At 44.0% G+C, this 24,179-nt stretch overlaps 1 protein-coding gene across 1 annotated transcript in view; it reads left to right on the top strand.

Annotated features, from left to right (window-relative positions):
* Positions 1 to 24,179, top strand: part of LOC120057823 (glypican-4-like) — a 78,876-nt gene that overhangs the window by 52,836 nt on the left and 1,861 nt on the right. Inside the window, exons 3-8 of the mRNA XM_039006286.1 lie at positions 13,095 to 13,492; positions 22,248 to 22,413; positions 22,693 to 22,823; positions 22,976 to 23,122; positions 23,262 to 23,386; positions 23,639 to 23,811. Of these exons, the coding sequence (XP_038862214.1) occupies positions 13,095 to 13,492; positions 22,248 to 22,413; positions 22,693 to 22,823; positions 22,976 to 23,122; positions 23,262 to 23,386; positions 23,639 to 23,811 (1,140 nt within the window). The remainder of the gene's footprint in view (positions 1 to 13,094; positions 13,493 to 22,247; positions 22,414 to 22,692; positions 22,824 to 22,975; positions 23,123 to 23,261; positions 23,387 to 23,638; positions 23,812 to 24,179) is intronic.

The raw sequence follows: 24,179 nt of genomic DNA, 5'->3' as shown, positions 1-24,179 counted from the left end.
CAAACGGGAGCAGTATGGATGAAATGATTGAATAAAATGTATGTGTAAATTTATTTTGCAACGCTGGCGGTGTGGTCAGCATGTTAGTCCGTGCCTGCTGTTTACGAAGCATGTGACTAATAAAATTAGATTTGACTTAGTATGGCTGCATAGAATGGAGGAGATGTAAGAAGACAACTGATAGGGCCTGTCCTACCCTCTACCAACTCCTCTACCTCCCATCATGTCTTCTTTCACAGACTTTAAACTTGTGGCAACTATGACATTCCAGAGTGGGGGGTGGTGGGGGGGTAGAAGGACCTTTTGTTTTCATCTCTGTCAACGGAGCGTGGAGCTCGGTGCCCTCTCCCCTGTGTTTGTGTGGGGGGTGTGTGGCCATGCTGGGAGGTAAATGGGAGGGCTGCAGTGTTTCCGGTATCCTTGGCGACACATCGGTGATTTGGAGTAAAAAAATAACGCTATTTAAAAGGCACCAAGCCACCTCCACCCTGTTTATCTTTTTAGTGTGCCGGAATTGTGGTGGAATTGACAGCGCCAAATCAAATTTGATTTGTCACGTGCACCGAATACAACCTTACAGTGAAATGCTTACTTACAAGCCCTTATCCAACAATGCAGTTTAGTGATGCACCGATATGACATTTTTTGTCCGATATCTGATATTTTCCTTGCCCAAAACAAACGATACCGATGTCCGGTATTTAAAATTTGCCGCCTTTTAAGCATTCTAGTACAGTTAAATAGTTAACACACACACATGGACGCAGTGGTCTAAGGCATTGCATCTCAGTGCAAGAGACGTCACTGCAGTCCCTGGTTTGAATCCAGGCTGTATCACACCCGGCCGTGATTTGGAGTCCCATAGGGCGGCGCACAATTGGCCCAGCGTCGTCCGGGTTTGGCTGGAGTAGGCCGCCATTGTAAATAAGATTTTGTTCTTAACTAACTTGCCTAGTTAAATAAAGGTTATACACACACACACTGACAAAAGTTATTTTTTGGGCATTTACGTATGTCCCCATTACCGGTAAAACATAATCAAAACCTTTTTCTTTCACTTACTTGCTGTGCTGTTTCGTTTCATTCTCAACCAGGATTTCGATGGAACGCCGTTTGGGTCTTTGCGTGTCAAAAAAGATACACATTAAATAACACTATTTGACGTGTCAAATAAGCTTGTTGACCAATCAGGACCTGAATATGACTGCTCCTCACATAATAATTGAATGAGTTCATAAATTTTTTACGTAGTTATTACACATTGATTACACTATCACTCGTATTTCATATGTCACAATGATTAAACACATCATTCGTGGCCGGTGTTTGCTTGTTTGCAGACTTTTGACAGTGCTACTGATAGTAGTGGTGGCGCCTGGTTTGCACGTGCAAATTCAGAACACACAACATTCTATAATAGAACTGTTATTTGACGTGTCAAATGAAAAGCTTATTTAACGCGTCAAATAGTGTTATTGTCAAATAGTGTTAATTGAGGTATGTGTTTTTTGACACGCAGAGTCCCAAACGACGTTCCATAGTATGTATGTCGTGAAGCTAATAGCAGTGACGCCATTACTGTGAAACTCCGGTAGGGCAACATCTGAAAAATAGCGCACTTGGTAGTGTGTACCGGTGCTCGACCAGACAGAGAACTGTAGATTGTCAAGGGCAATAAATTCCATTATCTTGGGGTTAATGGATTTCGCCTTTGAGTAGTCTCGCTGAAATGTTCTTAATCTTTCAACTGACTGCTCTATCGACACAGCAGACATTGTGGGCTAGGTTAGGAATGCTGTGTTGCACGTGTAGCGCAAAATGTTACGTGGCGTCATTACGTTATGTACCTACGTTATATAGGTATGCACATCAGCTTTGACATCGGGTTTGCACATTGGCGTTAAACTACACATCGGGCCGATACCGATGTTGGCATTTTTAGCTAATATCGGCCGATTCCAATATGTTCACCGATATATCTTGCATACCTAATGCAGTTTTCAGAAAAATAAGTGTTATGTAAAGAATAGATAAGTAATTTTTTTAATATATATATTATATGTAATTTTTTAGAAAAGGTAAAAATAACAAATAATTCAAGACCAGCAGTAAAGTAACAGTAGGGAGGTTATATACAGGGGGTACCTGTACAGAGTCGGTGTGCGGGTCACAGGTTAGTCGAGGTAATTTAGGTAATATGTACATGTAGGTAAAGTTTAAAGTGACTATGCATAGATAATAACCAGAGAGTAGCAGCAGCATAAGAGGGGGGACAATGCAAATAGTCTGGGTAGCAATTGGATTAGCTGTTCAGGAGTCTTATGGTTTGGGGGTAGAAGCTGTTAAGAAGCCTTTTGGACCTAGACTTGGCGCTCCGGTACCGCTTGCCGTGCGGTAGCAGAAAGAACAGTCTATGACTTGGGTGGCTGGAGTCTTTGACAATTTTTAAGGCCTTCCTCTGACACCACCCTGGCATAGAGGTCCTGGTGTACTGGGCCGTACACGCACTACCCTCTGTAGTTCCTTGACGTCGGAGGCCGAGGTGTTGCCATACTACCAGGCAGTGATGCAACCAGACAGGATGCTCTCGATGGTGCAGCTGTAGAACTTTTTGAGAATCTGAGGACCTATGCCAAATCTTCTGAGGGGAAATAGGCTTTGTTGTGCACCCTTCTTGGACCATGATAGTTCATTGGTGATGTGGATACCAAGGAACTTGAAGCTCTCAACCTGCTCCGCTACAGCCCCGTAGATGATAATGGGGACGTGCTCGGCCCTCCTTTTCCTGTAGTCCACAATCATCTCCTTTGTCTTGATCATGTTGAGGGAGAGGTTCTTATCCTGGCACCACACTGCCAGGTCTCCTCCCTATGGGCTGTCTCATCGTTGTCGGTGATCAGGCCTACCACTGTTGTGTCATCGGTGGCAGAGGGAGGTGTTTAGTCCCAGGGTCCTTGGCTTCATGATGAGCTTTGAGGGCACTATGGTGTTGAACGCTGTGCTGTAGTCAATGAATAGCATTCTCACATAGGTGTTCCTTTTGTCAAGGTGGGAAAGGGCAGTATGGAGTGCAATAAAGATTGCATCATCTGTGGATCTGTTGCGGCGGTATGCAAATTGGAGTGGGTTTAGGGTTTCTGGGATAATGGTGTTGAGCCATGACCAGCCTTTCAAAGCACTTCATGGCTACAGACGTGAGTGTTACGGGTCGGTAGTCATTTAGGCAGGTTGCCTTAGTGTTCTTGGGCACAGGGAGTATGGTAGTATGCTTGAAACATGTAGGTATTACAGACTCAGTCAGGGAAGGTTGAAAATGTCAGTGAAGACACTTGCCAGTTGGTTAGCGCATGCTCTGCGTACACGTCCTGGTAATCCGTCTGGCCCTGCGGCCTTGTGAATGTTGACCTGTTTAAAGTCCTTACTCAAATCGGCTACAGAGAGAGTGATCACACAGTCGTCCAGAACAGCTGATGCTCTCATTCATGCTTCAGTGTTGTTTGCCTCAAAGCAAGCATAGAAGTAATTTAGCTCGTCTGGTAAACTCGCGTCACTGGGCAGCTCTCGGCTGTGCATCCCTTTTGTAGTATGTAATGGTTTGCAAGCCCTGCCACATCCGACGAGCGTCGGAGCCAGTGTAGTACGATTGAATCTTAGTCCTTTATTGGCACTTTACCTGATTGATGGTTCTGGTTGGGGTATGTACGTACAGTCAGTGTGGGGACGATGTCATCAATTCACTGTGATTAGAAGAATTACCTATTTACCTGATTTGTTTATTAATAGTTAGCAATTAATACTTAACCAATAGTAGGACATTTCTGTAATGTTTAATTCTGTGTTTCTGTAAAGGGATGGTTTCCACTCTAGCTTTGTGCATGCAGTTAGTCTGCTATGACTTGATGATAAAAACCTAAATGCTCGCATTCCATAGACCAGATTTGGTGTGTGTGACTGAGATAGAGAGAGCCTGGAAGAGTTTAGAACAATGCCTCATTGTCTCATCTTCCTAGCTTCTGGGAAACTAAGCCGGGTTGGAAGTAAAACAATATCCCGTGCAAATAAGCAGGAGATAGACCAAGGTGGCTTATGGGACGGTTGGAACCAGGCAGACTAAGCATTTTTAGGTCCTAAATAACATCTGTTTTTTCATTAAGCACTCGGCAAAACACTTTCGAGTGTGGGGTCGACGGTTTCATTATTGCAATAATTAATCAATATTAAATTACAATGACTGTTTGAAGAAATGACAAAGTCTCTGTCAGTACTGAATTTCCACAACATTTTTGGCGACATGGAGGTAATCTGCAACTTCACCTGTTGACCTCTCCTGAAGATCTGGGTAAACTGTGCACAGGGGATCAGAAATTGGGATCTCAGGGTAAACCATGCTTATTATTGAGCAGCTGGACCCGCCTATGATCTGAGAGGTAGCGGGCACAGGTGGATACCAGATCTCGGACAGAGTACTGAGAGAGGTCGGCTTGGACAATCTTTCAATAAGTGATGAGGGCCACAGCTGAGGTAACTAGCAGGACTGAGTTGATAAGTGTTCTTAAGTGATTAAATAGCCGGTTATGGGCAACCAAAAGTCCAGATCTGTGGTACTGAGTTGATCACAGTAGGACTGGTGAGGTTATTGTAGAGTGAAGGACTAGAGCGTGGGTAATCTTGCGAGAGAACTCGGCTTGGTGAAGCTCATTGAACGAGGACTAGAGTGCAGGTGACGCCTTGTGAGGGCATCTGGCTTGGTGAAGTTCAAATTATAACGTGTAATGTTTGATAAATGAGGTAATCAGGTATTCCCAGGGTTACTATTGATGAAGCCAGTGACTGATGTGGTATACTACTCAATATCATCGGAAGAATCCCGGAACATATTCCAGTCTGTGCTAGCAAAACAGTCCTGTAGCTGAGCATCTGCGTCATCTGACCACTTCTTTATTGACCGAGTCACTGGTGCTTCCTGCTTTAGTTTTTGCTTGTAAGCAGGAATCAGGAGGATAGAATTGTGGTCAGATTTGCCAAATGGTGGGAGAGCTTTGTACACGTCTCTGTGTATGGAGTAAAGGTGGTCTAGAGTTTTTTTCCCCTCTGGTTGCACATTTAACATGCTGGTAGAACATATTTGTTTCCCTGAAATGGATGAGCGTTTTCCTGTTTGCTTTTGACCGTATACAGCTCATTGAGTGCGGACTTAGTGTCAGCATTAGTTTGTGGGGGTAAATAGACAGCTATGAAAAATATAGATGAAAACTCTCTTGGTAAATAGTGTGGTCTACAGCTTATCATTAGATACTTTACCTCAGGCAAGCAAAACCTCGAGACTTCCTTACTATTAGATTTCGTGCACCAGCTGTTGTTTACAAATATACACAGACAGCCACCCCTTGTCTTAACGGAGGCGGCTGTTTTTTATCTTTCCGATGCAACGTAAAGCCTGCCAGCTGTGTGTTATTCATGTCGTTGTTCAACCATGACTCTGAAACATAAGATATTAGTTTTTAATGTCCCGTTGGTAGGATATATGTGATCATAGTTTGTCTGTTTTGTTATCCAATGATTGTACGTTGGCTAATAGGACTGATGGTAAAGGAAGATTACCCACTCGCCGCCGGATCCTTACAAGGCACCCCGACCTACGTCCCAGAAATCTCTGTCTCTTTCTCCTGCGAATGACAGGGATGAGGGCCTTGTCGGGTGTCTGAAATTCTTTGCGTCTGACTCGTACTGGAAGAAGATTTTATCTTTAACCTCTTGAGAATATAGGGGGTGCTGTTTCGACTTAGTGAAAATTGGTCTCCAAATTAAACTGCCTCGTACTCAATTCTTGCTCGTACAATATGCATATTATTATTACTATTGGATAGAAAACAATCTCTAGTTTCTAAAACCGTTTGAATTATGTCTGTGGGTGAACCAGAACTCTTTCTGCAGCGAAATCCATGACAGGAACTGCGAAGGTCTGAAAATGAGGCTCTGTTCTCAGATCAGTTTAAAGCTCTGTATGTATCCTATGGGTCGACATGAACTGCACCCGCCTTCCCCTGGATGTCAGTAACCAATGAGAAGTGGAATGGAGTTTCTACGTAGTTCTCAGAGTTTATAAAAGGCCAAGGAACGAGGGGAGCTCTCTTTTCGACGTTCGTCATTGCGCAAAGCAGGACCTCAGGATGGCATTTTGAAACGCTCAGTTATCGACCTTAGATATATCCGTCTGTAATTTAATTCGATATAGGTGTTAGAAACATCATAACGAAGTTATTTTAAACCGAGTTATATCAGTTTATGCGAGTATATTGCTATTTTCGGAATTTCCTTAGTATTGCGTTTGGAGGATTTGGGCATGTTGTGGCCACATAGCTATTCTTAGCTGCTAATTCCGAAGTTGAAGACGACGTTTTACAACCAAGCAACGATTCTTTTGGACAAGGGACCACTTGCACAAGATTCTGATGGAAGCTCGTCCAAAAGTAAGAGCTATTTATGATGTTATTCCGTATTTATGTGGAAAAATGTAAACGAATTGTCCGCCATTATTGCGGCACTAGTCTGGCTGTAACGCACACTGTATGTCTAGTAACGTTAATTTTAAAAATCTAACTCAGCGGTTGCATTAATAACTAATGCATCTTTCATTTGATGTCCAACCTGTATTTTTTAGTCAAGTTTACGATTATTTATTGATTAGATTAGGTGCCTTTCCAAGATGGCGCCGTCCAGAATGCATGACCTGTTGCCACTGATCACATTGTATAACCACGATTTGTGCTGCTAAATATGCACATTTTCGAACAAAACCTATATGGATTGTGTAATATGATGTTACAGGACTGTCATCTGAAGAATTCTGAGAAGGTTAGTGAAAAATTAATTTATTTTGGTGGTGAATACGTTATCGCTGTGTTTGGCTGGAATCAATGCTGTTGTCTGGTTTGCTATTGTGGTAAGCTAATATAACGATATATTGTGTTTTCGCTGTAAAATACTTAGAAAATCTGAAATATTGTCTTGATTCACAAGATCTGTGTCTTTCAATTGCTGTACGCTGTGTATTTTTAAGAAATGTTTTATGATGAGTAATTAGCTAATACACGATGGTCTCTGTAGTTATTCTAGTCATTTTAGTGAGAGTTGTGATGGGGGCTGCAATTGTAAACTATGATTTATACCTGAAATATGCACATTTTTCTAACAAAACATATGCTATACAATAAATATGTTATCAGACTGTCATCTGATGAAGTTTTTTCTTGGTTAGTGGCTATTTATATCTTTATTTGGTCGAATTGGTGATAGCTACTGATGGAGTGAAAATATGGTGGAGTAAGAAAAATTTTGTCTTTTGCTAACGTGGTTAGCTAATAGATTTACATATTGTGTCTTCCCTGTAAAACATTTTAAAAATCAGAAATGGTGGCTGGATTCACAAGAAGTGTATCTTTCATCTGGTGTCTTGGACTTGTGATTTAATGATATTTAGATGCTAGTATTTACTTGTGACGCTATGCTAGGCTATGCTAGTCAGCTTTTTTACTGGTGGGGGTGCTCCCGGATCCGGGTTTGGGAGGAACTAGAAGTTAACGAGGTGAGTAATCGACATCCTGATATCTAGAAGCAATTTTCAGTCATAAGAGACGGTGGCTGAAACATTATGTACCAAATAAGTTTCAAAAAACACACAATAGCACAATTGGTTAGGAGACCGTAAAACGGCAGCCATCTCCTCCGGCGCCATTGTTAACTTCTCTAGGGTATGTGGGACGGTAGCGTCCCACCTCGTCAACAGCCAGTGAAACTGCAGGGCGCCAAATTCAAAACAACAGAAATCCCATAATTAAAATTCCTCAAACATACAAGTATTTTACACCATTTTAAAGCTACACTTGTTGTAAATCCAGCCAAAGTGTCCGATTTCAAAAAGGTTTTACGACGAAAGCACACCAAACGATTATGTTCGGTATGAGCCAAGTCACAGAAAGACAGCCATTTTTCCAGCCAAAGAGAGCAGTAACAAAAAGCAGAAATAGAGAAAATGAATCACTAACCTTTGATGATCTTCATCAGATGACACTCATAGGACTTCATGTTACACATGTTTTGTTCGGTAAAGTTCATATTTATATCCAAAAATCTGAGTTTAGGCGGGACGCTACTGTATCACTTGGCAAAAAGCCTGAGAAAATGCAGAGCGCCAAAATCAAATTAATTACTATGTAAATTACTATAAAATCAAACTTTCATTAAATCACACATGAAAGATACCAAATTAAAGCTACACTGGTTGTGAATCCAGCCAACATATCAGAATTAAAATAGGCTTTTCGGCAAAAGCATACGATGCTATTATCTGAAGATAGCTCCATTGTAAACAAAGAGAGAAGGGCATATTTCAACCCTGCAGGCGCGACACAAAACGCAGAAATAAAAATATAATTCATGCCTTACCTTTGACGAGCTTCTGTTGTTGGCACTCCAATATGTCCCATAAACATCACAAATGGTCCTTTTGTTCGATTAATTCCGTCGATATATATCCAAAATGTCCATTTTATTTGGCGCGTTTGATCCAGAAAAACACAGGTTCCAACTTGCTCTAACGTGACGACAAAATATCTCAAAGGTTACCTGTAAACTTTGACAAAAAAATTCAAACTACTTTTGTAATACAACTTTAGGTATTTAACGTTAATAACCGATCAAATTGAAGACGGATGATCTGTGTTCAATACAGGATTAAAACCAACTATAGCAAGCTTTCTGGTTACGCACTTCTATCTAAAAGGAAACTTAATGTGACTCTCGTTCAAGATGGCCGTACTTCTTCATTACACAAAGGAATAACCTCAACCAATTTCTCTAGACTGTTGACATCCAGTGGAAGCGGTAGGAACTGCAAGCATGTCCCTTAGAAATCTGGTTTCCCTTTTCATTGAAAAGAGAGTGACCAAAAAAAACAAAAAATCTGAATGGTTTGTCCTCGGGGTTTCTCCTGCTAAATAAGTTCTGTTATACTCACAGACATGATTCAAACAGTTTCAGAAACTTCTGAGTGTTTTCTATCTAAATCCACTAATAATATGCATATCTTATCTTCTGGGGATGAGTAGCTGGCAGTTTAATTTGGGCATGCTTTTCATCCAAAATTCCGAATGGTGCCCCCTACCCTAGAGAAGTTAAGTGTGCGTGTATGTGTCCTGGTGCCCGAATTCAGGAGCGTTTGGTGACTCCCGAAGAGATAGCATGGGAACTTTACATTTCAAAGGATCTTTTCATTCCTCAGGATAAAGTAGGTTTTTGTTCCCTGGCTCTACTGAAGAGAGCATTCTGAAGGAACTGACGAACTGAAAGCATTGGCGTGAGAGAGAGGTGTGGAGGGGGGTACAGGTCCCTATATGGAAGGGGAGGGAGAGGAGGGGTGGGCAGTAATCATATTGAAAGAGGAGCAGGGAAAAAGGAAAACGAATGGAATGTGACAACAGAAAATTCCATTGGTGGTCAGCGGCTTGATGGTGCTTCAGCGGCTTGATGTGGAGAGACATTGAATAGCAGTGTTCTCTCGCTCTCCCTCTCTCGCCCTCTTACGCTCCGTCTCTGTCTCGCTCCGTCTCTGTCTCGCTTCTTCTCCCTCTTGGTCTCCCTCTGCCATTCTCTCACTCTGCGTCTTCCTCTGCCACTCTCGCTCTGCGTCTTCCTCTGCCACTCTCGCTCTGCGTCTTCCTCTGCCACTCTCGCTCTGCGTCTTCCTCTGCCACTCTCGCTCTGCGTCTTCCTCTGCCACTCTCGCTCTGCGTCTTCCTCTGCCACTCTCGCTCTGCGTCTTCCTCTGCCACTCTCGCTCTGCGTCTTCCTCTGCCACTCTCGCTCTGCGTCTTCCTATGCCACTCTCGCTCTGCGTCTTCCTATGCATCTCTTTCTGCCACTCTCTCACTCAATTCAATTTCAATTGAAATGCTTTATTGGCATGTGAAACGTATGTTAACATTGCCAAAGCAAGTGAGTAGATAATAAACAAAAGTGAAATAAACAATAAAAATTAACAGTAAACATTACACTCACAAAAGTTCCTAAAGAATAAAGACTTTTCATATTATGTGCGAATAGTTAAAGTACAAAAGGGAAAATAAATAAACAGAAATATGCAATGGTGTTTGCAATGGTGCAATGGTGTTTGATATTCACTGGTTTCCCTTTTCTTTTGGCAACAGGTCACAAATCTTGCTGCTGTGGTGGCACACTGTGGTTTTTCAACCAATAGATATGGGAGTTTATCAAAATTGGGTTTGTTTTCAAATTCTTTGGATCTGTGTAATCTGAGGGAAATATGTGTCTCTAATATGGTCATACATTTGGCAGGAGGTTAAGAAGTGCAGCTCAGTTTCCACCTCATTTTGTGGGCATTGTGCACATAGCCAGTCTTCTCTTGAGAGCCAGGTCTACCTACGGCGGCCTTTCTCAATAGCAATGCTATGCTCACTGAGTCTGTAGAGTCAAAGCTTTCCTTAAGTTTGGGTCAGGTATTCTGCCACTGTGTACTCTCTGTTTAAGGCCAAATAGCATTCTAGTTTGCTCCGTTTTTTTGTTAATTCTTTCCAATGTGTCAAGTAGTTATCTTTTTGTTTTCTCATGATTTGGTTGGGTTTAATTGTGGGGCTCTGTGGGGTCTATTTGTGAACAGAGCCCCAGGACCAGCTTTCTAAGGGGAGTTTTTTCCAGGTTCATCTCTCTGTAGGTGATGGCTTTGTTATTGAAGGTTTGTGAACGGAGCCCCAGGACCAGCTTGCTTAGGGGACTCTTATCCAGGTTCATTTCTCTGTAGGTGATGGCTTTGTTATGTAAGGTTTGTAAACAGAGCCCCAGGATCAGCTTGCTTAGGGGACTCTTCTCCAGGTTCATCTCTCTGTAAGTGATGGCTTTGTCTAATGACAGTCACAGACACGCTGCCAAAAACATTATTGAGGAGACTTTCAATCTGGTTGTGGAAATGTACACTACAATGTTAGTTTGTGTATTTGTATTTATTATGGATCCCCATTTAGCTGCTGCCAAAGCAGCAGCTACTCTTCCTGGGGTCCAGCAAAATGAAGGCAATGTGTGAGAATCAGATGAGAGGGAAACATTCAAAGAACCTCTGGATAACATACAGAATATTTTTTTATTTTGATTTATAATGTTTATGCAGTGTAAGGAGCTGGGATTTATGTATGCTTCACATGCCTTCAGATAGTATTCATACACCTTGACATCCTCCACATGTTTTGTTACAGCTTGTATTCAAAATAGTTTAGATATATATTTTTTGCTCTCACCCATCTACACACAATACCCCATAATGACAAAGCGAAAACATGTTTTTAGAAATGTTTGCACATTTAAAAAAAATAATAATAATAATGAAATACAGAAATCACATTTACATGAGTGCATTTACATTTTAGAATCACCTTTGGCAGAAATTACAGCTGTGAGTCAGTCGTCTTGGGTTTGTCTGTATCAGCTTTGCACATCTGGATTTAGGGATTTTCTCCCGTTCTTCATTGCAGATTTTCTCAAGCTCTGTTAAGTTAGATTGGGAGTGGTGTTGAACAGCAAACTTCGAGTCTTTCCACAGATTTCCAATGGGATTCAAGTCTGGGCTTTGGCTGGGCCACTCAAGGACTTTCACATTCTTGTTCTGAAGCCATTCCAGCGTTGCTTTGGCTGTATGCTTGGAGTCATTGTCCTGTTAGAATGTAAATCTTCGCCCCCAGTCTCTGGCGTTGAAAAGAATCCCCATAGCATGATGCTGCTACCACTACGCTTCACGGTAGAGATGGTGTTAGATGAGAAATGAGCTGTGCCTGGTTTTCTCCAGACAATTCAGGCCAAATAGTAACATTTTTTCTCTCATCAGACCACAGAATCGTTTGCATTAAGTTCTGAGTCTTTCACGTGCCTTTTTGTAAACTCCAGGCGTGCTGTCATGTGGCTTTTTCTCAGGAGTGGTTTGCATCTGGCCACTCTCCCATAAAGCCCTGATTGGTGAAGTGCTGTAGAGACTTGTCCAGCTGGCAGCCATTCTTCCATCTCAGCCAAGGAACTCTGTAGTTCTGTTTTCGGTCACCTCCCTGACCCAGGTCCTTCTTGCCAGGTTGCTCAAAGTCTGGGTAGTTCCATATTTTTTCAATTTCCCAATGATGGAAACCACTGTGCTCTTGGAAACGTTCAACACTCTAGAAATTGTTTTATGCCCTTCCAAATATATGCCTCATCACAATTCTATCTGTGAGATCTATTGACAGTCCCTTGGACTTCATGGTATAGCGTCGGCTCTGACATGCACTGTCAACTGTGACACCTAAATCATGTCCAAACAATTGAATTGGCAACAGGTGGACTCCCAAGTTTTATTGACATAAATTTGCTAAAATGTACACTACTGTTCAAAAGTTTGGGGTCACTTAGAAATGTCCTTGTTTTTGAAAGAAAATCTAATTTTTTGGCCATTTTAAAATAAAAATTTCTCAGAACGAGTAGACTCATGAATTTCAGAAGAAAGGTCTTCTTAAATAGACAAAAAATGTGCCTTTCTTTCAAAAACAAGGACATTTCTAAAGTGGCCCCAAACCTTTGAACGGTAGTGTACATTAACATGTTTTCACTTCATCTTCGTTTTGGGGTATTGTGTGTACATGGATGAGATTTTGTATTTATTGAATCCATTTATAATTCAGGCTTTAATACAACTAAATGTGGATAGGTCAAGGGGTATGAATACTTTCTGAAGGCACTGTGTTTTTTAAGAGGAACAGATTTTATTAGAGTACGTACGTAGTTTGAACATCTTTAGCCCAGACAGAATAAATATGGTATTGACATTAGCCTTTATAAAATCTGCCCCCGTCCACATGTTTTGGAAGATTTAAGAAGCGCTCCATTATGCAGCAAATACAATTTCCTGAATAACAAGTCACTTTAATAATAATAACCTCTTTATATTAATATTCTATTAGATCATAAATATAGCCTACCGTTACCACACTCTGATGTTGACATTTAAGTTTTAGCTGTGTGCTATCGTCGTACTTACACTCTCTTCTTCTCTTTCCCGTCTGCAGAATTCTTCCGCGAGTTGCTGGACAACGCGGAGCACTCGCTCAACGACATGTTCGTGCGCACGTACGGCCTGATGTATGTGCATAATGCGGAGCTATTCAAGCACTTTTTCCAGGAGCTGAAGCGCTACTACGTGTCGGGCAGCGGGGCAGTCAACCTGGACTCCATGCTATCTGACTTCTGGGAAGACCTCCTGGAGAGGATGTTCCGATTGGTCAACGTCCAGTACGAGTTCAGTGACGCCTACATGGAGTGTGTCAGCCGCCACACCGAGCAACTGAAACCGTTTGGTGACGTGCCGCGCAAGCTCCGCCTCCAGCTGACACGGGCCTTTGTCGCAGCGCGCACCTTCACACGTGGCCTGGCGCTCATGCCCGAGGTGGTCAACAAAGTCTCCACGGTAAGTGGAAGAGTAGAGTTGCAAAACGAATGGTAATATACCAAAGTTACGGAAATGCTTCGTAATTAACATGTCATCTATGGCAATCTATGTTAACTTTGGAAATGTTTTTAAAAAGTATTCATATATAGTATTCATTTTTTATTCATCCATGAGTTTTTAGTGGATAGACCATATGGTTCAAGAAAAAGCCTAATTAAAGAATAAAGCATCTAATCAACAATGGCATTATTTTCACTTAACTCTCCAAGTCTTCCAACTATTTACTCTTTTCACAACTTTCCCCAGTTTGGCGGCAAAACATTGACAACAAAGACATACAGTTCATTCGGAAAGTATTCAGACCCCTTGACTTTTTCCACATTTTGTTACATTACAGCCTTATTCTAAAATTGACTAAATCGTTTTTCCCCCCTCATCAATCTACACACACTACCCCATAATGACAAAGCAAAAACAGGTTTTTAGACATGTTTGCAAAAAAAAAAGGTGAAATATCACATTTACAAGTATTCAGACCCTTTACTCAGTATTTTGTTGAAGCACCTTCGGCAGTGATTACAGCCTCGAGTCTTCTTGGGTATCACGCTACAAGCTTGGCACAACTGTATTTGGCGAGTTTTTCCCATTCTTCTACAGATCCTCTCAAGCTCTGTCAGGTTGGATGGGGAGCATTGCTGCACAGCTATTTTCAGGTCTCTCCAGAGATGTTAGATCGGGTTCAAGTCCGGTGTCTGGTTGGGGCATTCAAGGACATTGAGTCTTGTCCCGAAGCCACTCCTGCTTTGTCTTGGCTGTGTGCTTAGGGTCGTTGTCCCGTTGGAAGGTGAACCTTCGCCCCCAGTTTGAGGTCCTGAGCATTGTGGAGCAGGTTTTTATCAAGGATCTATCTGTACTTTGCTCCCTTCATCTTTCCCTCGATCCTGACTAGTCTCCCAGTCCCTGCCACTGAAAAACATCCACACAGCATGATGCTGCCACCACCATGCTTCATCGTAGGGATGGTGCCAGGTTTCCTCCAGGCGAGATGCATGGCATTCAGGCCAAAGAGTTCAATTTTGGTTTCATCAGACCAGAGAATCTTGTTTCTCATGGTCAGAATCCTAGGGCACTTTTGGCAAACTCCAAGTGGGCTATCATATGCCTTTTACTGAGGAGTGGCTTCCGTCTAACCATTCTACAATAAAGGCCTGATTGGTGGAGTGCTGCAGAGATCGTTGTCCTTCTGGAAGGTTCTCTCATCTCCACAGATAAACTCTGGAGCTCTGTCAGAGTGACCATCGGGTTCTTGGTCACCTTCCTGACCAAGGCCCTTTTCCCCCGAATGCTCAGTTTGGCCAAGCGGCCAGCTCTAGGAAGATGCTTGGTGGTTTCAAACTTCTTCCATTTATGAATAATGGAGGCCGCTGTGTTCTTGGGGACCTTCAATGCTGCAGACATGTTTTGGTACCCTTCCCCAAATCTGTGCCTCGGCACAATCCTGTCTCTGAGCTCTACGGACAATTCCTTCAACCTTTTGCTCTGACGTACACTGTCAACTGTGGGACCTTTTATAGACAGGTGTGTGCCTTTCCAAATGTTTTCGAATCAATTGAATTTACCACAGGTGGACTGCAATCAAGTGGTAGAAATATCTCAAGGATGAATAATGTAAACAGGATGCATATGAGCTTAATTGCGAGTCTCATAGCAAAGGGTCTAAATACTTATGTAAATATGATATTTCTGTCTTATTTTTTATAAATTCTGAAAACCTGTTCTCACTTTGTCATTATTGCGGTATTGTGTGTAGATTGAGTAAAAAAAAAAAGATTTATCTAATCCATTTTAGAATAAGGTTGTAACGTGGATAAAGTCAAGGGGTCTGAATACTTTCTGAATTGACTGTATTGACATGGTATCTATTTTTATTTCATAGAAATTATATTTCATGCTGAAACCATGATATTGGGATGAAATGGAAGTTCACTAAGTTTATGGGTTATATTTAGGATAATGTTCTACAGTTGTGTCATTTTTATTTTGTATTTTAAAATGATCTTATTTTATATATTTTACATGTGTTAAGGCCACACGGAGGGCCAGAGATAATTAGACTCCTGTGGTAATCTGAAGTACCCAAAACGGCTACTAGATGTCAAGTGATACAATTCCCTAACATTCTTGACAGGTACAAAAATTCTGGTAGTTTACTGGTCAACTTTGAAAGTTACCAATTATTTACCCTCCCTTTGCAACCCTAAGAAATATAGAGATGTTGATGCATAGAATGACATATAGAACATTATATTAGTTGAATTGTAGATTTGGTGGCCAATTGTTTGTGGATTATGTTATGTTCTTGGGGTTATTGTCTTGCTGGAAGATCCACTTTGCTGCCAAGTTTCAGCCTCCTGGCAGGCAGAGGCAACCAAGTTGACCTAAACAAGGGCCCCAGGACCAGTGGAAGCAAAATAGCCCCATAGCCTCAATGATCCACCACCATATTTTATAGTAGGTAGGGGGTTATTCTCCGCTCATGCATTCTCATCTAGAAGCAAAACCCACCACTGGTGTGTGTGGCCAAAGAACTCTATTTTCATGTGATCCGCCTGGAGTCTGCTAAACGGCATTGGAACTTGGATTTGAACTGTTGCTTTGGTCAGATGACATGAAAATAGAGCTCTTTGGCCACGCACACCAGTGGTGGGTTTGGTTTTGAAATGAGAATACATATGCAGAAAAGAACTGCATACCTACTGTAAAATATGGTTGGTAAACTTTTGATGTTATGGGACTATTTTTGCTTCCACTAATCCTGGGGCACTTGTAAGGTCAACGTCATCATTAACTTTACTCAGTACCAGGACATTTTAGCCAGACATCTGGTTGCCTCTGTCAAGAAACTGAAACTTGTCCGCAAATAGATATTCAAGCAAGACAATATCCCCAAGCACACATCAAAATCCACAAAGACAAATTCATTGCCCACAAAATCAACATTTTGCAATGGCCATCTCTCGCACTTAAAACCCATTGAAAACCTGTGGTTTGAGTTGAAGAGGGCAGTCCATATGCGCAGACAAAGGATATTTTGCCTGTTTTGTCACCAACGCCCCATATACTACCCACCACTGCGACCTGTATGCTCTCGTTGGTTGGCCCTCGCTTCATATTCGTCGCCAAACCCACTGGCTCCAGGTCATCTATAAGTCTTTGCTAGGTAAAGCCCCGCCTTATCTCAGCTCACTGGTCACCATAGCAGCACCCACCCATAGCACGTGCTCCAGCAGGTATATGTCACTGGTCACCCCCAAAGCCAATTCCTCTTTTGGCCGCCTTTCCTTCCAGTTCTCTGCTGCCAATGACTGGAACGAATTGCAAAAATCAAAAAGACACTGGAGACTCATATCTCCCTCACTAACTTTAAGCATCAGCTGTCAGAGCAGCTCACAGATCATTACACCTGTACATAGCCCATCCCTATATTGTTATTGATTTTTTTTTGCTCCTTTGCACCCCAGTATCTCTACTTGCACATCTTTCACTCCAGTGTTTAATTGCTAAATTGTAATTACTTCGCCACTATGACCTATTTATTGCCTTACCTCCCTAATCACACACTGTATATGGATTTTTTCTATTGACTGTACAGTCATGGCCAAAAGTTTTGAGAATGACACATATTAATTTTCACAGTCTGCTGCCTCAGTTTGTATGATGGCAATTTGCATATACTCCAGAATGTAATGAAGAGTGATCAGATGAATTGCAATTATTTGCAAAGTCCCTCTTTACATTTACATTTTACATTTAAGTCATTTAGCAGACGCTCTTATCCAGAGCGACTTACAAATTGGTGCATTCACCTTATGATATCCAGTGGAACAACCACTTTACAATAGTGCATCTAACTCTTTTAAGGGGGGGGGGGGGTTTAGAAGGATTACTTTATCCTATCCTAGGTATTCCTTAAAGAGGTGGGGTTTCAGGTGTCTCCGGAAGGTGGTGATTGACTCCGCTGACCTGGCGTCGTGAGGGAGTTTGTTCCACCATTGGGGTGCCAGAGCAGCGAACAGTTTTGACTGGGCTGAGCGGGAACTGTACTTCCTCAGAGGTAGGGAGGCAAGCAGGCCAGAGGTGGATGAACGCAGTGCCCTTGTTTGGGTGTAGGGCCTGATCAGAGCCTGAAGGTACGGAGGTGCCGTTCCCCTCACAGCTCCGTAGGCAAGCACCATGGTCTTGTAGCGGATGCGAGCTTCAACTGGAAGCCAGTGGAGAGAGCGGAGGAGCGGGGTGACGTGAGAGAACTTGGGAAAGTTGAACACCAGACGGGCTGCGGCGTTCTGGATGAGTTGTAGGGGTTTAATGGCACAGGCAGGGAGCCCAGCCAACAGCGAGTTGCAGTAATCCAGACGGGAGATGACAAGTGCCTGGATTAGGACCTGCGCCGCTTCCTGCGTGAGGCAGGGTCGTACTCTGCGAATGTTGTAGAGCATGAACCTACAGGAACGGGTCACCGCCTTGATGTTAGTTGAGAACGACAGGGTGTTGTCCAGGATCACGCCAAGGTTCTTAGCACTCTGGGAGGAGGACACAATGGAGTTGTCAACCGTGATGGCGAGATCATGGAACGGGCAGTCCTTCCCCGGGAGGAAGAGCAGCTCCGTCTTGCCGAGGTTCAGCTTGAGGTGGTGATCCGTCATCCACACTGATATGTTTGCCAGACATGCAGAGATGCGATTCACCACCTGGTTATCAGAGGGGGGAAAGGAGAAGATTAATTGTGTGTCGTCTGCATAGCAATGATAGGAGAGACCATGTGAGGATATGACAGAGCCAAGTGACTTGGTGTATAGCGAGAATAGGAGAGGGCCTAGAACAGAGCCCTGGGGGACACCAGTGGTGAGAGCACGTGGTGCGGAGACAGATTCTCGCCACGCCACCTGGTAGGAGCGACCTGTCAGGTAGGACGCAATCCAAGCGTGGGCCGCGCCGGAGATGCCCAGCTCGGAGAGGGTGGAGAGGAGGATCTGATGGTTCACAGTATCAAAGGCAGCCGATAGGTCTAGAAGGATGAGAGCAGAGGAGAGAGAGTTAGCTTTAGCAGTGCGGAGCGCCTCCGTGACACAGAGAAGAGCAGTCTCAGTTGAATGACTAGTCTTGAAACCTGACTGATTTGGATCAAGAAGGTCATTCTGAGAGAGATAGCAGGAGAGCTGGCCAAGGACGGCACGTTCAAGAGTTTTGGAGAGAAAAGAAAGAAGGGATACTGGTCTGTAGTTGTTGACATCGGAGGGATCGAGTGTAGGTTTTTTCAGAAGGGGTGCAACTCTCGCTCTCTTGAAGATGGAAGGGACGTAGCCAGCGGTCAAGGATGAGTTGATGAGCGAGGTGAGGTAAGGGAGAAGGTCTCCGGAAATGGTCTGGACAAGAGAGGAGGGGATAGGGTCAAGCGGGCAGGTTGTTGGGCGGCCGGCCGTCACAAGACGCGAGATTTCATCTGGAGAGAGAGGGGAGAAAGAGGTCAAAGCACAGGGTAGGGCAGTGTGAGCAGAACCAGCGGTGTCGTTTGACTTAGCAAACGAGGATCGGATGTCGTCGACCTTCTTTTCAAAATGGTTGACGAAGTCATCAGCAGAGAGGGAGGAGGGGGAGGAGGATTCAGGAGGGAGGAGAAGGTGGCAAAGAGCTTCCTAGGGTTAGAGGCAGATGCTTGGAATTTAGAGTGGTAGAAATTGGCTTTAGCAGCAGAGACAGAAGAGGAGAATGTAGAGAGGAGGGAGTGAAAGGATGCCAGGTCCGCAGGGAGGCGAGTTTTCCTCCATTTCCGCTCGGCTGCCCGGAGCCCTGTTCTGTGAGCTCGCAATGAGTCGTCGAGCCACGGAGCAGGAGGGGAGGACCGAGCCGGCCTGGAGGATAGGGGACATAGAGAGTCAAAGGATGCAGAAAGGGAGGAGAGGAGGGTTGAGGAGGCAGAATCAGGAGATAGGTTGGAGAAGGTTTGAGCAGAGGGAAGAGATGATAGGATGGAAGAGGAGAGAGTAGCGGGGGAGAGAGAGCGAAGGTTGGGACGGCGCGATACCATCCGAGTAGGGGCAGTGTGGGAAGTGTTGGATGAGAGCGAGAGGGAAAAGGATACAAGGTAGTGGTGGGAGACTTGGAGGGGAGTTGCAATGAGATTAGTGGAAGAACAGCATCTAGTAAAGATGAGGTCAAGCGTATTGCCTGCCTTGTGAGTAGGGGGGGAAGGTGAGAGGGTGAGGTCAAAAGAGGAGAGGAGTGGAAAGAAGGAGGCAGAGAGGAATGAGTCAAAGGTAGACGTGGGGAGGTTAAAGTCACCCAGAACTGTGAGAGGTGAGCCATCCTCAGGAAAGGAACTTATCAGGGCGTCAAGCTCATTGATGAACTCTCCAAGGGAACCTGGAGGGCGATAAATGATAAGGATGTTAAGCTTGAAAGGGCTGGTAACTGTGACAGCATGGAATTCAAAGGAGGCGATAGACAGATGGGTCAGGGGAGAAAGAGAGAATGTCCACTTGGGAGAGATGAGGATCCCAGTGCCACCACCCCGCTGACCAGAAGCTCTCGGGGTGTGCGAGAACACGTGGGCAGACGAGGAGAGAGCAGTAGGAGTAGCAGTGTTATCAGTGGTAATCCATGTTTCCGTCAGTGCCAAGAAGTCGAGGGACTGGAGGGAAGCATAGGCTGAGATGAACTCTGCCTTGTTGGCCGCAGATCGGCAGTTCCAGAGGCTGCCTGAGACCTGGAACTCCACGTGGGTCGTGCGCGCTGGGACCACCAGGTTAGAGTAGCAGCGGCCACGCGGTGTGAAGCGTTTGTATGGTCTGTGCAGAGAGGAGAGAACAGGGATAGACAGACACATAGTTGACAGGCTACAGAAGAGGCTACGCTAATGCAAAGGAGATTGGAATGACAAGTGGACTACACGTCTCGAATGTTCAGAAAGTTAAGCTTACGTTGCAAAAAATCTTATTGACTAAAATGATATAGTACTGCTGGCTGGTGAAATAGGCTAGCTAGCAGTGGCTGCGTTGTTGACTTTGTTTGAAAGTGTAACTGGCTAGGTAACCTCGACAATTACTCTAGACTACACAATTATCTTGGATACAAAGACGGCTATGTAGCCAGCTAAGATCAAACAAATCAAACTGTTGTACTGTAATGAAATGAAATGTAATACTACCTGTGGAGCAAAGCGGAATGCAACTACTCGCTCCAACCCGGAAGTGCGTATTGTAGAGGGAGAGGCAATAGAAGTGTTGTTTCTTGTATTATTGTCTTTTGTGTCTTTAGAGGACTGCTTCACCTTAATGTCCCCTTTCCCTTTTCTTCTGTCCTTATTTTGTCCCACTTTGTCCCTTCTTTGTCCCTTCTTCTCTTCTGCCAACTAGACACTCCTTGTTAGCTAGCTAGCTTCTTCCAGGAATGTCCCTAGCAACTTTGCCATGCAAATGAACTGAATCCCCAAAAACATTTCCACTGCATTTCAGCACTGCCACAAAAGGATCAGCTGACATCATGTCAGTGATGTCAGTTAACACAGGTGTGAGTGTTGACGAGGACAAGGCTGGAGAGCACTCTGTCATGCTGATTGAGTTTGAATAACAGACTGGTGCTTGGAATCATTGTTCTTCCTCTGTCAACCATGGTTACCTGCAAGGAAACACGTGCCGTCATCATTGCTTTGCACAAAAAGCACTTCACAGGCAAGGATATTGCTGCGAGTAAGATTGTACCTGAATCAACCATTTATCGGATCATCAAGAACTTCAAGGAGAGCGGTTCAATTGTTGTGAAGAAGGCTTCAGGGCGCCCGAGAATGTCCAGCAAGCGCCAGGACCATCTCCTAAAAGTTGATTCGGCTGCGGGATCGGGGCACCACCAGTTCAGAGCTTGCTCAGGAATGGCAGCAGGCAGGTGTGAGTGCATCTGCACGCACAGTGAGGCGAAGACTTTTGGAGGGTGGCCTGGTGTCAAGAAGGGCAGCAAACTTTTTAAAAATTAATATTTTTGTCATTCTCAAAACTTTTGGCAAGACTGTACGTTGTTTACTCCATGTGTAACTCTGTGTTGTTGTTTGTGTCGCACTGCTTTGCTTTATCTTGGCCAGGTCGCAGTTGTAAATGAGAACTTGTTCTCAACTGGCCAACCTGGTTAAATAAAAAATAAAATATCAAGGATCTGGAAAGATTATGCATGGAGGAATGGTCTAAGATCCCTCCCAATGTGTTCTCCAACTCATGAAACATTTTAGAAAAAGGCTCTGTGCCGTTATCCCCTCAAGGTGAGGTATTGTCATTTATTTTATTTAACCTGTATTTATCTATGCGAGTCAGTTAAGAACCAATTCTTATTTACAATGATGGCTTACCCCAGCCAAACCCTCCCCTAACCCGGATGACGCTGGGCCAATTGTGTGCTGCCCTATGGAACAAACAGGGGTGTCAATCATTTGACCCCTTTTGAGAAAAAATTATATTACTTGTTAAACCAAATCTCTTTCTATGAGCAATTGTATTAGTATAAAATGATATAATATAATTTCCCCAAAAAATTTGAGCGTACAATATAGCTTAGTATTTACATAATTTATTTTATACAGTCATTTTTGGTCATCTTTATCAAGGGTGTCAATAATTTCAGGACCCAACTGTATATAGTCTAAGTGTCTGTCTGATACATCTTGCACTGTATATAGTCTGTGTCTGTCTGAAATGCATTGGTCACTAACTCCCTCTGCCCTCCCCCTCAGGTCAGTGCATCCCCTAGCTGTGTGCGGGCAGCCATGAAGATGTTGTACTGTCCCTACTGCAAAGGCCAGGTGGCCCTCAAGCCTTGCCAGAACTACTGTCTCAACGTGATGCGTGGCTGTCTGGCCAACCAGGCTGACCTCGACACAGAGTGGAACAACTTCCTGGGTAAGGGCTTTCATATCCAACAATGACCAGTTAAACATGCTCCAATGAGGGAGGGAGGGAGTGGGAGGGAGAGAGGGGGAGAGGGAGTGTGTGGCTTCTGACACTCACTGGGGGACCTCTGGTGTCTGCAGTGTGCTTCCCCCTGCTGGTAGAATCTAGGCCAAAGAAGATTTTAGCACTTTAATTCACATAATTATTTTGGTTTTGGGGGTGTTTGTTTGCAGTTATTGCAGGGTTGCGGCTATTGTGTCCATGACTAACTGAGTTGTGTCTTATCAGATGCCATGTTGAGTCTGGCTGAGAGACTGGAGGGGCCCTTCAACTTTGAGTCTGTGATGGACCCCATTGATGTTAAGATCTCCGAGGCCATCATGAACATGCAGGAGAACAGCATGCAGGTGTCACAGAAGGTCAGTCACTTCCTGTCTCAGTTTGTCTTTGACTGTGTGTGTGTGTGTGTGTTTTCTTTATTTGCCAACCTTTCTGTCTGTGTGCCTGCCTGGTAGCCTGTGTCTATCTGTCTGTCTGTACATTCCACTCACTTGCCTCTCCACCCCTTCAGGTGTTCCAGGGGTGTGGTCAGCCTAAACCAGGTAATGGCTTCCGGTCGCGTCGCTCAGTCAAGGAGACAGGATTCACCGGTCGCTTTCGTCCCTACAGCCCTGACGCACGGCCCACTACTGCTGCTGGCACCAGCCTGGACAGACTGGTAAGGCATTGTCAGCCATCTGGCCCAACCGTCAGCATAAATTCAAAGAGTTTTCACGTGAGAATCCGAAGTCTTTCAAATGGACGTGGTGTAAATGAATGATCCGTCTCTGTTTGCCTGCCTCTCTCCTTCTGCCCAGACGACAGACGTGAAGAAAAGGCTGAAGCATGCTAAGAAGTTCTGGTCCACGCTGCCAGAGACCGTGTGTGCTGGGGAGAGGATCACGTCGAGGGATGACTGTTGGAACGGAACAGCAAAGAGCAGGTTAGTTTGGCAGGTTGTTTTCTCAGGTCACTCCCTTGACACAAGTCACCAACCAACAGTGCCTGCGTCCCAAATTAGACCCTATTCCCCATTTAGTGCACTACTTTTCAAACGTGGTACACTATTTAGGGAATAGGGTGCCGTTCGGGACGGAGCCACCATTCTGAAGGCATAAAGTAATGTTGCTACAGATAGTAAACTAACAGTGTACTTGGTAGGATCTCCACTTTCATTCTTGACCTTCTGCCATAGGTACGAGTCTGTTGTCATGGGCAACGGATTGGCCAATCAGGTGTCCAACCCGGATGTGGAAGTGGACATTACAAAGCCAGATGTGGCGATTCGCAGTCAGATCGCAGTGTTGAAGGAAATGACCAGCTGGTTGAAGGCCGCCCACAGCGGCAATGATATCTCCATCGACCAAGGTGAGGATGGTAAGAACTAACAGATTAACTTACTTACTGAGGCCCATTGCCCCATGCAGAGCATCCGGGTTGGACACCTGATTGGCACCCTCTACGGGGAACTAAACTTTAGGAAATCTTCTCCATTTCAATAGACGGGTGTGTTGACAACATCATTACAGTCATGTGGCGTAACTCTGAGGTAAAAGGCTGTGCGTGTGTAGTTGTTTTCTGAACAGTCAGATAGCTAGCAACAATGACAAGAAGCTGATGTGTGGTGAATCGTAGATGGCTTGTTACAACTAGTTGTATCTTGTGTATATCTTGTTTTGACATTTGACGTCACATCTTATGCTAATATGGATAAAATTAGCTAACTAACTACTGTA

Source organism: Salvelinus namaycush, chromosome 13, assembly GCF_016432855.1.
Source record: "Salvelinus namaycush isolate Seneca chromosome 13, SaNama_1.0, whole genome shotgun sequence".
Taxonomy (NCBI): domain Eukaryota; kingdom Metazoa; phylum Chordata; class Actinopteri; order Salmoniformes; family Salmonidae; genus Salvelinus; species Salvelinus namaycush.
This window is presented reverse-complemented; position numbering and strand designations above follow the sequence as displayed.